Source organism: Musca domestica, unplaced genomic scaffold (genome assembly GCF_030504385.1).
Source record: "Musca domestica strain aabys unplaced genomic scaffold, Musca_domestica.polishedcontigs.V.1.1 17, whole genome shotgun sequence".
NCBI classification, from domain to species: Eukaryota; Metazoa; Arthropoda; class Insecta; order Diptera; family Muscidae; genus Musca; species Musca domestica.
This window is the reverse complement of record NW_026712230.1, coordinates 2,268,090-2,286,511: the sequence shown is the minus strand read 5'-3', so window position 1 is coordinate 2,286,511 and position 18,422 is coordinate 2,268,090. Positions and strand designations below refer to the sequence as shown.

Sequence of the window (18,422 nt, the reverse complement as noted above, 5' to 3'; positions counted from 1 at the left end):
GGAAATAAAATTTAACTTGGAGCTACACCCACGAATCTTGGAGAATAACATTGAATCCGGTTACGAGCGATGTAACAGTCACTTAACATATTAAAACAAGTAAGCAAAGGCTATTGTCGTGCGGGGCCGATCATGTGATACCCCACAATCGTTTTTGGAATAACGTCATAGAGTCGTGCCCAGATGTAACTAACATCAATTTCTTTTACATATAGATTGTTACTATTTTGCTATATATCCAATATCATCGCTATCAGCACCAGTGTAAAGGTCAGAAGTGACCTTTTCTTGTATTTGTGATTTCGCCGGGATTACAAATATTTGCGGGTTAGTGGAAATATTCGTAGTTTTTTACATAAATGTTATAGTTTATTATACTAAACTAAACATTGTCCGATGACCTCCGAATTGGGTAGTCTTCTCCCCAGGCCAGTAGAACAACAGCAAAATCAAGATTTTTTCAATTTTTGGTACATTTCAACGCCCAAACATTTTGCGATCAGCTCGAAATATAATAGACTTCTATTCTGACCCTAATCCCACCTCCATTTTCAATTTCGTGGGAATCGGGCCATAATTGCGACTTGTAGCGTGATTACAAATCAACATGGACTCATACATATACTTAGCTCGGCGAGATAGGAAGATCCATATATAGTTTCCTATGTCGGGAACCAATATTTCGAGGTTTTACATAATTTTTGGCCCAAGCAAACTTCTAATACCCCAAACATATAGCGTTCTCCAGTAAAGATAAATATTTAATTTTCTTAGGATTGTAGATATCTCGTTCAGGTGTCGATTATTCCACATCATTCTTTATGACATTAATGTGTTTTAGCCAATTTTTTTCATTTGCCGATTTTTATGGCTTGAGAACAACGATGGCTTTCAAAATAAGTTTACATATATTCCACCAAATTAGGCTTTACTCAAGTGTTAGCAAACATTTGCTAAGTTTTTGTAAGGATTATTACATTCGTACGTATATCTATATTATCTATTATAAAATATTGGTTAAAATAATACAACAGTTCACAACAATTCATATAAATAGAAAATATCGATTTAAATCCATGTTAGATTCGAGCGTCGACTTTCATTCTTCAAGTTGCTGAAGAGTAGCCAACCAAAAACTGCAGCTGCAATCTGAAAAAGAGATCCACCCCAAATGAACAATTATTACAAAACCAAACAATTGTTAAATATTTTACCTCTGCCATAATAAGTAGGCAATTGACAATGTTAAAAGTTAACATTTTGCTGGCCAAATACTTGTTGAACTGGGCTTCACAGCCCTCAGTGAAATAGTCTCCTGCCTTTGTACAGTGGCCATCTTCACAACAAGTCTTTGGAATATCGTGTTTTATGGCAACATAGTCGTCCGTTCCATTAACACCACAGCAATGCAGCTGAAAAAAGGAAACAATTTCAACGACTTAGGTACCATGGTAAATGTCTACCTTACCCATTTCTCGTAATAGGCCAGTGCGCCCGGTTCTTTCAACTCTTCTTCCCACAAATCTTTAAAACCTTTTTCCACACTTCCGGCCAAGCCATCTCGCGTGCCCTGAGAAGCCATGCTGGACAATAAAAGTTGAATCAGAATCATGGCACACAATATGACAATGAACTGCAAAATGAATAATAAAATATTTAAATGGTAAAAGTTTTAAACATTTCAAAATCCCATCGCTTACAATAAGTAGCCTGCGTTTGGATTCATGAATGGCCGCCAGACAACCGAATATGGAAATGAAAAGAATGGCAACTCCCAAAGCTATGATCAAACCACCAGCGAGATTTTCGCCGATATCCACCGTTGTCTCCTCGCCATGTACAACGGTTCTATGTTCCGGTGCATTGACCAGTACAAATATTCCAAATCCAAATAAAATTAAGCCCAGAACCTGAAATTATAATAAAATATTTTTTGTTTATTATGATGATGTGAAATGTTGAACAAGAAGTCGATGATTAAATAACTCATTATAATGATATTTCCGAAAGCAAGGAGTTTTTAGCCTGATACCCTATTATTATACCCTATGTGTTTTTGGGGTATTATAGGTTTGATTGGGTCAAAAATTATTTAACATCTCGAAATGTTGGTCCAATACATGGGAAAATATATATGGGGGAGATGATTTTAATGGACCAAAAACTATTTCTAGTTGCTCTGCAGGTCCCAATTAGAGACCAATCGGCCCTACCATTTTATTTGGTCATTGGAAAATATTTAGCGGGTAAAACAGACAATAACTTTTATTTATAAGTATAAATTATCTTCCATTAAACCGCGAATATTTTTTATTCCAGCGAAATCATAAATACACGAAAAGGTAAATTCTAACGGCTACAATGTTAAATTTAGCAAAATATATGCATCTCATATGTCAAAGAAGGGGATGTTGGTTAAACAATTAATAGACCAGTGTTTAAAATAGATCAAAAATCTAAAAATTGTCCTACTGTTTTCAACAAACGACCATTAGTCATGGAATTAGTTTATGAGGCTATTCAGCGTCCTGAAGGCTGAATTTATGATGGTCATCGGATAATATTTAGCTGGTGAAATGGGCCACATTTTGTGTAAAAAAATACCAAAATTATAAGAATCACAAATACATGAATGTGAAATTTCTGTTCTTTCCAAAAGAGGGAATAAGGTATTTGATGTACTACGGACATCTGCTTTTTTAGAGTTCCTATGTTTTTAGAAAATATTGATCCCAGATATATGATGATTATTTGAAAAGAGATGCAAGTTGGTTCAACATTTACTTTTATTATGTAGCAGATGTGGGAATGTTTCTAGGTGTCACCTTCACACTAGTCAAAAGGGTTTAAGATCTGCTGAAACTTTGCCGTAAATTGTAGCGTTGTAGTCCTTACTTATTATTTTCTTTCCTTTTCAAGCTTGGTGCTGTATACCTATATTGCGAAAATCTATTTCTTTATTATAATATGAAGTGTTACTCCCTATTAGTGATACCTTATCTAATTATAATGATTTAAAAAAAACTCAAAAGTTCAATAAATTAAAATTTTTTAGCGAATATTATAAATATATTAGGATAATAAAAACATGTATATCCATAAAGGCTGATCAATTTATAAAATTCACCCATGCCGATATGTAAAGTATAATTTACGAGTTATTGTATATTAGGATGGATAATGTTAAACAATCATATTATTACTAAATTTACTCAATATATGTAAAAACCGATTTTCTTATCGAAGGATTTATTGAATTTTTTATATTTGTGAGGGGCGATTTTTAGCGTGATTTTGACTCACCGGATGAGAAATAACTCTTGCCACTCATAAACATTTCGTTTAAAAAACAGAGAAATCATGCCGAGCTTAAGAAATTACAAAACAAGGGGCATTTACTTTTGTAAACCCGAAATAAAACCAGTAAGGAAAGGTCAAAAGTCAGGCGGGGATGATGATTAGATGATATTAGATGATACCTAACATCACTATGCATGTTTAGTAGAGCTTCCCGTAACATAATCGTTCATATTAGGGAATTATATAAAGTTTATCATACCAATTGGCATTATGATTTTAGAGCAGTTATATTTTGGAATCAGAAGGAACTAATATATGAAAGGTTTGACGGAGGCATTTGTACCTCTCGTACCAAATAACATTGCAATAGCGTGCATGACATGACTTCGAGAAGAGTTTCACTAAAGTCGAATTTACTTCCAGTATAAATTTGGGTATATATGGCAAAACCCACTCAATTTGAGTAGATTTTACACATTTGAGGATATATATGGAAACTATATCCAAAATCCAAACCGATCTCCATAGAATTTAGCAAAGATATTTCTGAGTTGTATCTACATAATATAATTGTTGTGAAATGCTATTCGTAATATGGATAAGGAGTTTAACATGTGAGGGAGATAAACCCCAAATCGTATGAAACATATATATCTGGGAGCTATAGCCGTATCTAAACCGGTTCCCACCCGATTTGAAATACGTGTTTCTGGGCTGAATTCCCTTAGATGTGCCGAAATCCATTCCATTTAGACGAATATTAAAGTCGGACGAAACTATACATGGAAGCTATATCTAAATCTGAACCGATATTGTCTATTGTCCACGATTGCCAGACAAACTTTTGAATTCTGACTGATATTGCGCCCTGTATATGTGAGCTATATCCAAAACTGATCCGATTATCACCGATTATAACCAATTTCGTCCTTGGGCCAAAAAAAATATTTGGGACAATAAATGTGACCTGTACTTTGTTTACAAAAATACTGCACAGACGGACGGACATACAAAAGCCGACTCAAAATGTGATTCTATGAGGATAATCAAAAGTAACTATTTGTCTATTTCGGTTTTCTTCTGCATGTTATAAACAAATGCACAAAGGCACAATATCCTGTACCACAGTGTGGCCTAGGGTATAAACACACTATTATTTGATTTTTTTTATATGTTTTCTCCGTTCTCCCAGCGACTCTGATTTCTCTCACAATAAAGCCCTTTGTTCCTAATGTGCCAAAACTGCTTTTTTACTTGCCTCATTCATTTAATCTGTACGACCTTTTTAAGCCGAATATAATACAGTGCACATTATATATGAGTTATGTAGGGAGTAAACATTCCAGTAAAATATTACTCCCAAGCTGTGATGTAACGATTGTGGTTTATTTTTTCTCAACGAAGGTTATTAATTCTTAAAAAGGGTTATTAATCCCAAAAAGAAATTCTCACACCCAGATACTGAGTTCCAATTTGTGTCACAGTCTTTAAGGTAATGCATATTGCGGTTTTAAATTGAAATACATATGAAACTGGATGGAAGACATAATGTTTTATGTTCCAGAACATGTAATATAGCACTATATTGTACTACTTGTACAATTTTTTACCTAAACACCCTTTTCTATACATGTGACACTAATAAAACTTATAAGAGAACATAGTACTTTTTACATACGTGAGAGTTTCACACTCAAATCGAATAATCAACGTCGCTCGAATAACAGGGAGCACGTTTTGCTCGATAAAGAGTGAGAGTAAACTGTACCCGAAATATCAAAATGCCTAATATCGGGAGGTACCGTTATATGAGGGCTATTCGAAAACGTGGACCTGCACACACAAGTTTCTCTCACACTGCAAATACCAAATGTGAAACGATTCCGGTGAATAATGTCATTTAAATCACTAAAATACCGAAAAAAGGGAGGTACCATTATATGGGGGCTGTACCAAAACATGGACCTACATGACCTACTATTTTCAATACCAAAAGCCCTGCAGACATAATACACATTTGAGTAAAATATTTTCAACCTACTTCATTTTGTCGGAAGCCAGCTTGATTTCCACAGACGGACGGACATCGCTAAATCGACATAGAATTTTATGCCGATGAAGAATATATGTACTTTGTGGGGTCTAAAATGTATATTTCCAGGTGTTACAAACGGAATGATAAACTTAATATACCCTCCATACCATGGGGGAGGGTATAAAAAACTCGATCATATGGCTGAAGTTAAAAAAAAGTTAAAACATATATAAAAACCCTTCAATTTATCTAGAATTACTTGAAGATTGAAAGTTAAATTTTATAAACCTTTTTTATTTGACACATGATACTATACACTTGTCGCTCATTTGTTCGAAGAGTGGTATAACTCAGAGAATGGGTTTTTTGGGTAAGCAATTTCTGCTTTTCCTAGAATATTCATATTGATGTTTGTAGATATGAGAGAAGATAAAGCTCTTTTACTTGGAGTTTGACATAAATCAACAAAAGAGTATATCGAGTTTATGTTTACTTCAAACCATGTATGATCTTGCACCGAAATTTAGCACTGATATCCGGTGACCCCTGCAAATACTTTTGGTGTAACAATATTTATACCTTACAGCACATAGTGGTAAGGGTATTATGTCTTTGTGCATTTTTTTGCAACATGTAGAAGGAAACGAGATAGACCCATAGTTCCTTTTGGTGATCAGCATGGAATCACATTTTGAGTAGATTTAAGCATGTCCGTCCGTCCGTCTGTCCATGTATTTTTGTATTGAGACGAAATTTTCTAAATAACATTTGTTTGGCTCAAGGACGAACCCTATGAAATTGGTGAAAATCGGTCCAAATTAAGATATAGCTCCAATATATATCTTCATCCGATTTTAGGATTCTTTTGCACCAATTGACTAGTATCACTTCAAATGTTGTGAATTTTGCTATATCCGACCGAATTTAGCCTACAATCATGTGCTTTAAATTTGGCGAAAATCGGTTCAGATATAGCTATAGCTCTCATATATATGTTCCATCCAATGTTGGTGTTTAAGTCCCTTAAATTCGTCATATGCACTCCACAAGACTGATATTTAGCACCAGATATCAGATACAGATTTGGATATAGCTCCCCTATATATCTTCATCCGATTTTAGGATTCTTGTGCACCAAATGGGTGATATCAGTTCAAATGGTGTGAATTTTGGCACTTCCGACTGAATTTAGTATAGAAATAAGTACTTTCAATTTGGTGGAAATCGGTTCAGGTATAGCTGTAGCTCCCATACATATGTTTCATCCGATTTGGTGTTTAGGTCCCTCACATTCGTAATATACACCCCTCAAAAATGATATTTAGTATCAGATATTAGATTCAGCCCAGCATGATTCAAATTTTGTCAAGATCGGTTCAGATTTGGATATAGTTCCCATATCATTATCCGATTTCAGGTTTATTGTGCACCAAATGGCTAATATTAGTCCAAATGGATTTTCGCACTTCAACCAAATTTAGCATAGAAGCAAGAATTTCAAATATGCTCCCATATATATTTTTCATCCGATTTGGTGTTTAAATCTCCAACTTTCAGAATATGCACTCTACCATAATCATAATTTTTACCAGATATCTCATAGAGCTCAGAAATGTCCAATATAAACCTTTCTTATACGAGAGCTCTACTAAATATGCATAGTGGTGTAGGATATCATATAGTCGGCCCCGACCGACTTTTGAGCTTTCCTTACTTGTTTTAATTCGGGAAGTCAAATTTCAATCAACAGCATTAAATACGCTTTTCTCGAAACTGAATTTTACTATTGAGCGATATGTAAAATTATATAGAAATTCTGACATAATCAAACTCTCATAAAATGCTGCTACTATAGGCAACTTTCTAAATATGGTAAATGCTATATTTGGCTTAAGTATTTATGATCTAAAATATTGTTTATTCGATGATATACATATTCTCATATCATCTGCAAATAAATCGCATTCCAATACCAAAAATGTTTATATATTAAAAAAAAATCATAAAGTATACCAATTTACATATTTTTCTTCAATTGTGGTTTAGATGTATTGAAAAAGTTCTTTCTCTACGCTTTCTATGGTGCAGTGACGATGTCGATTATCATGAAATGATTAATGCAACAACTGACGATGAATTAATGATTCACAGAACTTACTGCAAAAACAAAATTCAGCAGCAGCAGGATGTGCTTCAGTGTTGATGTTTCGAATCCCATGTTGAATATTTGTTTATTATTTTGCGGCGTTGGTTTTATTTTTTGCACTTTATTATTTGTTGTTGTTTTTCTATTTTGGCATAATTTAAGAATGATCACTAATTGTCTATCACTTGCTCATACGTTCGTTCATTCGCACGGTGGCACTGAAAAAAAAAACATAAACAAAAATAGATAGAATATGACGTAAGTTATGCATTTGTTTAAACTTTCGATTTTTCTTCTCTTTTTATTTAATGCAACTGAAATTGATTTTTTGGCATTGCTTTTTAATTTTCTTCTTTTGTCACTCAAATATTTCGAAACGATAAAATTATGAATGATCACGCATTGTCATCTGATGGACATTGACAATTATCTATATATCTGGTCACGACATGATATTTTTTCTTGATTAGAATCTCATTACCGGAATCGGATATGGAAATGTCACACAAGCAAACTGTTCCGTTTCGCTCACAAATTTCAACTAAAATCAGAAGATTTCATTCCATCTGCTGTGCTTTAGAGCACCTACACTTCGTGTAGTCGTTACATTTGGTTTCTCGTCTGATTTGTCGGAGTACAAAATCACCCTTGGCTATTTGCTGTTAAATTCCTCGTAAGATTCGTAAATTGCATGAATCAGAATTGAATTGAGGGAAATATAAATAAATGCGTATCTGAACTACCATTCGAAATGAATGAATTCGAAGACAAATGCACTTTAACTGATTTACGTGACAAACAAATACTTTTTTGGTAACATCGATTGTTTGGGTATTCGTTGTTTAATAGAAAACACAAAAGCTCTGATTTTAGACGACGCTCACAACCGTTCTTCGCATTTTTATTTATATATATATATATTTTTTTTTTCCTAAGAATTCGGTTTCAGACCTATTTACGTTTGCGTTTATAACGTAATATAACATTGTTTTTATTTTAAATGAATTTAAATTTGAGAATGCAAATTATAGAAAATGCAGAGGGGAGAATTATTATTATTAGTTATTATCTGAAATGAGGTAACCTTTTATTAATTGCCCATACAATGGTCCAAGTCCTATATAGGACTAATTTTTACAAAAATTTGGCTGTAAACTCAGTAGTTTTTCACTATTATGAATCGATTTTCTTTTGGCTGCAAACATAGTAGTCAGATGAGCTTATTGACCGAACTTATATAGACTTTCCAAGAGTCAATAAATACGAAAAAAAACATTCACTTAATTTTTAAAACACTAGAGTTGAATTTGTATTTAATTTCACCACATTTCATATTTTGTTTGCTTGATGGAAGGATTGAAGTTGCGATCTTCGTCAACGTCACTAGAACGCATCGCAAATTCAGCGTTGTAATAACTGTGTTCGCGTACAATACGATGTCTATAATGGTTAAAGGAACTTACAACACTCGAGAACTAACGCTAACGGTGGCCTCGATGCGCATGTGGTAGAGATCGCACTGTATTTTTGTTCAAGTGCCGTGAGATCGACCCGTATATGATGTGAGGTAATGAATCTGCTGGAAGATAATGTGGTATACGTTGATAATCATGTCTTCGGAGATGGATTGGAGACTCGTGATATAATAATTATGGGATGGCAATTTACTGTAGAGATACTTGGGAGAACATATTCAGATCGACTTGGGTTGCTTGGGTTCTGCAGCTAACGGGTGATAAGTTTAGAAGTCACTGTCCAGGCCTTCTAAGATGGATCGGGATTTGAGTTCAACAAATGTGTGTAGTATGCTATGGAGGTGATGGCTAGGCCTTCGCCGATTATTTGGGACTCATTAGCTGTGGGTATGTTCAGGTTTAGCTGCTTGGGTCGTCTATTGGAAACTATTGGCTAGGAAACTATGTATACTAGCTAGCACTAAGGTTTATGACTACTTCTAATTTACCACCAATGTTTGAGCTGTAATACGGTTACAACGAGCCGAAGCTTTTGCGGAACAGCTAGCTAAAACTCCTGTGTGTAAAAGCATTGCCGGCCACCCATATTAATGTAAGTCAGTTTAAAAAAAAGCATTTCCAGCTAAAGATTCTATTAGTCGGAGGACAGATAATGATTCAGAAAATCACCAACTACTGATAAAATTCCTAGGACGATTTTTATCCTCTATAACCCAAATTACCCGAGAATCATAAGCTAACTATACAAAACATTAGACAAATATTAAGAAAAGTATGTCGGGCTTTTTAATATAATAGGTTAATTTGGAGTAAAACACGTCGAAAGGTTCTGTTATAAGTGGCGGGGTTGTACGAAATGTTTGATTCATGTGATTTTACCCTACACCACCAGGGTAATATGTTTGTAGCACGCCAAAGGAAACGAAATAGACCCATCGTTTATTTTGACGATCTTCAAATTTTCTTAAGAACGGTCCAGATTTTAACACAGTTCCCATATAACTTCGCCCGATCCCAACTTTATTGGGTACCAATCATATAAAATAAGCCAAAATACTTTAGAAAAAGAATATCAAATTCGGAGAAAATCGTTTCAGATATAGCTTAAGCTCTCATATATTTTTTCGAGATTGAATCAGAAGTAGGTGCAGCAACCATTAATATTTCTATCTGACTTGATTTAATTGTTACACCAGCTATACTACAATTCTTCAATTAGGTTGGGTTCGGTTATAGCTAAAATAAACTCAGTCAAGGTTGGATCAAATCGGTTCAGATATGGCCATAGCTCCGATAATATGTTTCATCCCATTGTACATGTAAGCCCTCTAAAGGTCGTAACATGCACTCTAAAGCAATGATATTTGGTACAAGAGGTCACATACAACCAGAGCACAGATTTGCTCGTTTTTTTCTCGGGAGAGACTTGCTCGCTCTCGATCAGAATTTCTCGAAGAGTACGGTTGCATAAGAAAATTAATATTCACTCTGTTTAAAAAATTTGATTGGGAGCCGGATTGTCGCCGTGAAATGGAGTGGAAAAATATAACATTGCTGTGGGAGAGGGGGTGAAAATCAAAGAAAAAAAAAAAAACAGCAGAAGCAAAGGCCTTGTGGATTTTGTGGACAAAAGCAACAACACTTTCATAGGCCTTGTTGGTACCCAATTAGCGACTATACGCTTCAACGTTTTTCGTTTGCTATTGTGATTTGGGAAAATATACATACATAGAAATACAATTGACAAAATCTTAAAGCATGCTTGGTAAGAGTAGAATCTGTACATTTTCGAAGAAATTTAAGAGTTTGCTCTTTTTTTCTACTTCTAAAAGTGCTCCCGCTCAGCTTCGAGCGGGTTTCACTTTTAACTCGAATATGGGTAGTTTTTTTCGGAGATCTTCATACAACATTAAAAATAACTAGTAAAAAAGTTAAAACCGTTATATGGGGACTATACGAAGACGTGGACCTGCATACGAAATTTTTTTGTCATTACGAACTTCAAATGCCAAATTTGTTACAATTACGGTGAACAATGTCGCATAAATCATGAAAATACGGAGTATCGGGAGGTACTGTCATATGGGGGCTGTACGAAGACGTGGACCCACATACGATTTTGTTTTGCCATAAGTTGTAGTACCATTAAGATCTTTCAATACGAAATTTGAAATGATTCCGGTGAAATTTTAAATAATTCCGGTTAATAATGTCGCTAAAATCATGAAAATGCCGAACATCGGGAGATACCGTTATATGGGGGCTACACGAAAACGTGGATATGACCTATTTAGGAACTTAACCTGCCAACTGATAAACTATGCATGTATGCAAAATGTTAGCCTTCTATCTCAATTCGTTCGAATTATAGCGTGATTACAACAGACAGACGGACATCGCTAGATCGTCTTAGAATTTTACGCTGATCCAGAAAATATATATATATATATATATATATATATATATATATATATATATATATATATATATATATATATACTCTGTAAGGTCTATTATAAATATTTCGAGGAGTTACAAACGGAAAGACAAATTTAATAGAATGAAGGTATAAAAATGAATTCTAACAAATAAATTCCCAATATGAACGCTTTTTTTATATAGTCAGACCAGCTCGTCGTTTGTCCTTTCCTTACTGGTTTCGATTTAAGAGAGTGACGTCAATAATCTCTGTAGAGAATAAGTCGATTTGGAACTGTTGGATGGACCAACTTTGTATATGAGAGCCTTTTAATCATTTTATGGATCGCAATTTTAGAGAAAACTGTGCTTCCAAAAAACAAATATTAAAATTGTTGAAAAATACATTTTTTTAGTTGCAGCGTGTGTTGGCAAAATTAAAAAGTAAAGTTTGTCATCTTTGAAAGCTTGTCCTCAATTGAAATCCTTTAAAGGTTTAGCTTGGTCTGCAAAAAAGATATATTGTAACATTTTCATTGTTTTTATGGGCAAACGTATTGGTAATCGGATCGCCATTTTACTGCGTAAATAAAAGTACACAGTTCGACAGTTTTTTTTCGCGTACATCCGTAAGGACACATTTCCAAGTTTTAAGTACCGTTTTCAATCATCCGTTTATATTTAGCATAAGAAGAAAGTTCACAAATTAGAATGAATATTTGGACACAATTAAAGACGTTTCCAATAAAATTGTCAGGTATCACATCCTATCAAAATAGTATTGGAGTCGTTGTTTCGGATTTTCTTTGTAATTAACATATTGAAAATTTTCTTCACTTGAATACATTTATATTATGTTCAATAGCTTAATGAAAATGTCCAATTTCAACTCAATTTTTTCCCATTTCATCTCAAAATAATGTGATGTTTTCCATGTAAGGTACCTACAATTCGTTACGTCTCACTATTTCCTGCCTCAGCCACTGCCATTTCTGTTTCATGTTTCAAAATAGCAAATCGGTGTTTGTTTATATTTTTATATTCCATATAGACTATTTTATCTTCTGCAGCGACTGCGGCTGTCGCTGCTGCTTTCTCTACCGCGCCGTGGTTCTGCTTTGAAGAACTGTTTGTGGCCGCTGAATAATCATTTCTCTTGCAATCGAGTGTCGTAGTAACGACGCTGGCAGTGATCTTGAATCTATTCTTGCTGCCTCCCACAACGATTCCATAGCAAGTTATTGCTATTTTGCTTGGCGTTGTTATTGTTTTGCGCTCGGTAAGTGGGCAAAGCTTTTGACTGGGCGGCTGTAAAGTTTTGTTATTTTTAATAGTTGTTTTGACCATATTTTACTGCAGCAAGTTGTGATGTATGGCCATCTGAATGAAACCCACGCGCTAAGCGCATTAACAATATTCTATACACTGAAAGAAAGCATATCAATATATTGTTAAAGATTTATTTACCAAAAGACGAAGACCTTGTCAAATGGAATTATATAAGATGGCGTTTCATAAGCATGTGATATATTTATACAATGAAGTCGTCGATTTAAACTGGGTATCTTGTATCGCCTAAAATAAATAAAGAGTTTTTCACGATTCCTAAATAAAATCGCTAAACTTGCGATTTATGTGCATAGTTTTAGGATTCATATTGAATTGAAAATATCCCTACCGAAAATTGTCGCACATTTTATTGTGACATCGTCTTACCAAAATATATCGGAAAACATATTCGCAGAGTATTTCCCTATATAAAAAAACTTTCTGATTCGTAGTATTTGGAAGCTTATAGGAATATGTTAAAGCGACTTAACTAAAATTTTACACACAATTTCATGTTTAACCGAAACTTTTTATTCCCTCCACCATAGTATGGAGCCATATTAAGTTTGTCATTCCGTTTGTAACACCTCGAAATATACATTTTAGACCCCACAAAGTATATATATTCTTGATCAGCATAAAATTCTATGTCGATTTAGCAATGTCCGTCCGTGTGTGGAAATTACGCTAGCTTCCGAAAGAATTGAAGTAGATTTATACAATTTTACTCAAATGTATGTTATGTCTGCAGGACTTTAGGTATTAAAAATGGGCCATGTAGGTCCACGTTTTGGTATAGCCTCCATATAACGGTACCTCCCGATATTTGGTACCTTGTTGATTTTAGCGACATTATATACCGGAATTGTTTCAAATTTGGTATTTGATGTTAGTAATGAATGCTTCAGCCTAAGACAGAAAATTGCCTGTGCAGGTCCGCGTTTTATAACCCCCATGGTACCTCCCTATATTCGGTATTTTCATGATTCTAGCTACATTATAAACAGATATTTTTTTAAAGTTTCGCATTTGAGTATTGTAATAGCTTATGACAAAAGTTGCCTATAGAGGTCTACGTCGTCGTATAGACCCTAATATACGGCTACATTCGATATTTTTAAGATTTTAACTGATTTTTTTACGGATTGTATTTTCTTCGAAAATTGCCAAATTTATACCAAATGGTGGAGGGTATTCAAAATTAAAGTTAAAAATTATCAAATGTAACCAGACATAAAAGAATTTTTATATACCAAACTTATATTAGCAAACACTTTAAAATCCACTCATTATGGTATTGTCCAGTATTCTCCAGGGGGGTAGGAGGTGCCAGGTTTTTTGGCATTAAACGATATATTCAAATCGCAATTACATTCACAGCTTTTTTCACTATAAAATTAAGACCTTCATGAATTTGTATTAAAATACTTAAATACTTGTATTAAACCTTAACCCTTAAAATACTTGACCCCTTTTTTTTATGAGAACACTTAAGCGATGTACCAAATGATAGCAAATTTACATTAGATATAATTTTACTACAAATATTCTGATGACCAAAGTTTGAAGAGACCCAGGCAATAATTTTCAATTTTATGAGAGTTTTGACAAAGACCTAAAATGGTAAAGACTAGACAAAATGCATTCTGAGCAAATGGTTTGTGTCTATACTATCTAGATAACAGTTCATGACAGGACCATGTTTATATAAAAAACACATTTATAGAAAAAAATGACAAACAAATGTTTGAAAAATCCAAAAATTGGGTTTCAAAATTCTATTCCATATACTTTTCAAATTAATTGCATATTGCCTAAGCGGTTTGAATCGCATTACATTGCTAACTATGTTGTTATGATATCATAACAACAGAGGTATTTTCACAGGTTGCCATATCTTGACTCTGTTTTGTCCCATCTTTATACTTCTATGTCATTGGTTTTGATTAATAACAATATTCAAATTATGATGGAAATCGGACACTAACTACACACTTTATAACAGTGATTGGGATTTAAAATCTTGACCTATTAGTGAGAGGTGCGAGATGCGGTGATCCAATTTATTTCATGTTCGCTCCTAAACTATACCTAATATAAATATTAACATGGATAAAGTTTGAACTCTATTTTATGTGAAATAACTGACCGACTGACTTGGTCAATCGGAATGAGCTAGAGTTCCGAAATTTTAAAAGAGAATCACTGATAGATTGCAGGATATTGGAAATTCGAACTTTTATGTTACGAAGGGAGAATAATTGTAATTTGGAGGTGGTTTCGAAGATACGGTTGGTTTAATACGTTTGTACAGTAGGTTTAATACATTGCGTGGGATTTGGAAATACGTACTAAATAGCATTATTATTGGTATTAGGTGAAGGGATAACCTGAAATCCCGATATTTGATATTGATCTGTTTGTATCTGGTGGTGGTTTTGGAAATGAGTACTAAATTTTACGAAAAGTACTAAATTTGGTATTGGGTAAAGGGATAGGGCTGGAAATTTAAAATTTGGTTTGAGAGTCTTTGTGTGTAGAATGGTTTTAGACATGCGTAGTATAACTGTACGAAAAGTATGGTAACACACTTGGGATTGGATCTGAGGAGAGAGCTGGAACTCTTAAATTTGACAACGAGATGGACAGTTTTTGTTATGAAAAGACGATGAAATATTTTTGACCAGAAAAATTGGATGTGGATGCATTGTGCAAGGGTTGAACTAGTATTTGTCTGTTGTCTGTTTCGTGTCCAAGAGTTGGTAAAGGACCAACAACCCATATCTTCCATTAAAAAGTTGACGGCGCCTGCAAAATTCAACATCATTCTCAACCCTGCGAACCAAATGACGGTCGTCCGACACATCTGCTCAAAAGTCTGAAGTTTTGTCCGACGCGTCTGACTGACAAATTTAAGAATTTTGTGCAATTTATCTGTGTTTCGTCTGCAGGGTGGAATATATAGGTCCACGTTCAGGTATAGCCCACATATAACATTACCTCCTTATATACGTATTTTGGTGATTTTGGATACAGTATTCATCGGAATTGTCTTTTGTTCTTTTTACTTTTGTCATAACATTATAACAGTTGGAAAAACATCAGAATTTCGTGAGACCTTTCTTCCGAATTCGATTCGAAAACTGTTCGAAAGGCGGCAAAAAATCAGAAATCCGGCCAATATTATATTCGTATTCGGTCCGGAATCTGACAACTCTTACTTTCCTTTCGCCAATTTCTCAAGATTATTGAGATTGATCCCATTTCGGTTCGTCGTCAGGGAAATTTTCTGTTTTTCAACAACCTTTCGGTTCAAGAACACGTGAACCACTCGAATACATTTTCGATCATAGGTCGGTCCCAACATGCACTCGAAATCCGAAGTTTCCACACCACTCGAAGTCTGACTGAACTCGGAGTGTTTGGTTGGGTGTTTGGCTGGTTAATTTATTTCGACTTTACTTAGAAAGCGTAAGACAAAGACTTTCGAAACAAACTTTCCTACAAGGTCGATCGCATTAATTTTCATACCCTCCACCTTGAAGTAACATCCCTAAATATTCGTCGTACACCCCATAAAGTACATATATATATTCATGATTAGCATAATATTATAAGTCGATTTAACGATAATCGTCTGTCTGTCTGTTGAAATCACGATACAGCCCACATTTTTTGACGTAGAGCTTCAATATTTTGCAGAACTATTTGTACTCGTATTGTGTCTAGGATGGTTGGTTTTGAAAATGAGATATATGTGTTAACGTTTTTGTAAAGTATTCGGTATTTTGATGATTTTCGCCATATATTTTACGAATTTTTCTACAAATAGGTTTTTCTAGCTCCGATGGCATAATATATGTTTTTTTTTTTTTTTGAAATGTTTAACAGCGTTTTCCAAACGGTCTTACTGGTATTTGTAGTTTAAATTGGAACACGTTTGAATTCTGATACATTTATATAAAAGTGTATTTCATCAATGGGTAGGTCGATGGTATTAAAAGTTCGGCCTGGTCGAACTTAATGTTTTTTTACTTGGTTATATTACCACTTATAAATTTTATTCTTTTTTGCATGTTATTTAACAAATCGATTTAAAATGATTGACAGCTTAATTAGCTTCGTAATGGTTTGAATTTCTTAATTGTCATATCTAAATATTTGGATCAAAAGATAGTGTGGTGTCTGGCGAAGTTATAGTTTCGAACAAATCAGTATGATGAAGAGCATTAGATTTGTGTTTAATTGAGCTTAATTTTTTTTCAAAATCTAAAAAAATACACAAATATTCGAAATAAAAAACAATGTTTATTCGATAAAACCTGAATTGCACAGGCATGTCAGCAGAACCAATTCCCAACCCACTTGTACTGTCCACTGGGGTAGGACAAGGTGTCCTAAGGATCTCTGAAATTCCTCTAGGATATTCTTAAATAGAGGAGGGTATATTAAGTTCGTCATTCCGTTTGTAACGCATCGAAATAATAATATATAAAAATAACAAAGTATATACAGGGTGAGATGAAAAAACTGCAACCAACTTCAGACTACTGTCATTTTTGATGTAATTCAAGCGTGATATTGTGATTTCTTTATATTTGGCTGGAAAACCACAAGTGGTCGTCGTTAGAGCATTCCAGCATTTAAATGTGAATAAATCCTTTGTGTCTCGTACCATCGCTTGTTACCATGATACTGGTAGCGTAGCCCGGCGTCAAGGAAATGGACGGAAGAAAACAGCAACATCAGCAGAAATGGTTCGAAATATAAAGAAGCTACTTGATCAAAACCCACGTCGCAGTGGCCGAAAAATGGCTCGTGAGCTAAACATATCACAATACTCCATTCGCCAAATATTGAAAAATGAGCTCGGGGTAAAGCCATTGAAATTCCAAAAAGTGCAAGAACTTACACCCCAACATAAAGAAAATAGACACAAAAGAGATCTGACCAAATAGGTCAGCTGAAAATGTGCACCACCAGAACTCAAGCACCGGTCATGGTGATGGTGTGGGCCGCCATAACAGCCGATGGTCATTCTCCGCTCGTATTAATTAACCGTGGCATCAGAATAAATGCTGAATATTATTATTCTGGAGGGAGTATTAAAACCTTGGGCACGCAAACATTGTGGCCGCAGACCTTGGACATTCCAAGAGGACTCAGCACCATCGAACTCAGCACACGCCACCCAAGAATGGTTACAAAATGAGGTTCCTCGCTTCATTTCCAGCGCACAATGGCCACCAAAATCTCCGGATACCAATCCGTTGGACTATTGTGTCTGGAGTATTTTGGAAAGCAAAGTTGGCACTAAAAAATACCAAAGTGTCGATCACCTCAAGCAAGCGCTTCGCCGGGAATGGGTCAAAATACCGCAGATCAACATTCGGGCAGCGTGTGACGATTTATTTGGCTTTTGAAGGCATAATTCATGCCAAAGGTGACCAATTCGAACAAATCTATACTTATTCTAAAATTTGATGCTATTTCCGACATTTTTGCTTTCATTCAATAAAATTTAAAAAAAATGATGGCGTTTGACTTTGTTTCAGTTTTTTATCTTACTCTGTATACAGAAACTTATCGCTACCGAAAAAAACCGGACATAATCCTCATAATTGTAATGGGGTTTATGTACGGGCGCAGTATAGTTACATATGTTGGATATCACATGGTCGACCCTGCCCGACATTTACCTTTGCTTGCTTGCTTGCTG

The 18,422-nt window shown here is 34.6% G+C and overlaps 1 protein-coding gene and 1 long non-coding RNA gene across 3 annotated transcripts in view; one reads left to right on the top strand and one right to left on the bottom strand.

Moving 5' to 3' along the window:
* LOC131801576 (uncharacterized) overlaps nt 1–18,422 on the top strand; it is a 67,499-nt gene that overhangs the window by 21,240 nt on the left and 27,837 nt on the right. The gene's annotated exons all lie outside the window — the stretch shown is intronic.
* On the bottom strand, nt 890–8,119 carry LOC131800379 (tetraspanin-9-like). 2 transcript variants are annotated; one of them, XM_059120373.1, is made up of 6 exons: nt 7,963–8,119; nt 7,494–7,699; nt 1,701–1,910; nt 1,469–1,633; nt 1,215–1,412; nt 890–1,149 (listed from the first exon to the last, which is right to left on the bottom strand). In XM_059120373.1, the coding sequence occupies exons 2-6, from the start codon at nt 7,551–7,553 to the stop codon at nt 1,069–1,071; spliced, it is 714 nt and encodes a 237-aa protein (XP_058976356.1). In that variant the 5' UTR covers nt 7,554–7,699; nt 7,963–8,119; the 3' UTR covers nt 890–1,068. The 2 variants fall into 2 exon arrangements, with proteins under 2 accessions (XP_058976356.1, XP_058976357.1); XM_059120374.1 differs by lacking the exon at nt 7,963–8,119 and having other exon boundaries at nt 7,494–7,938.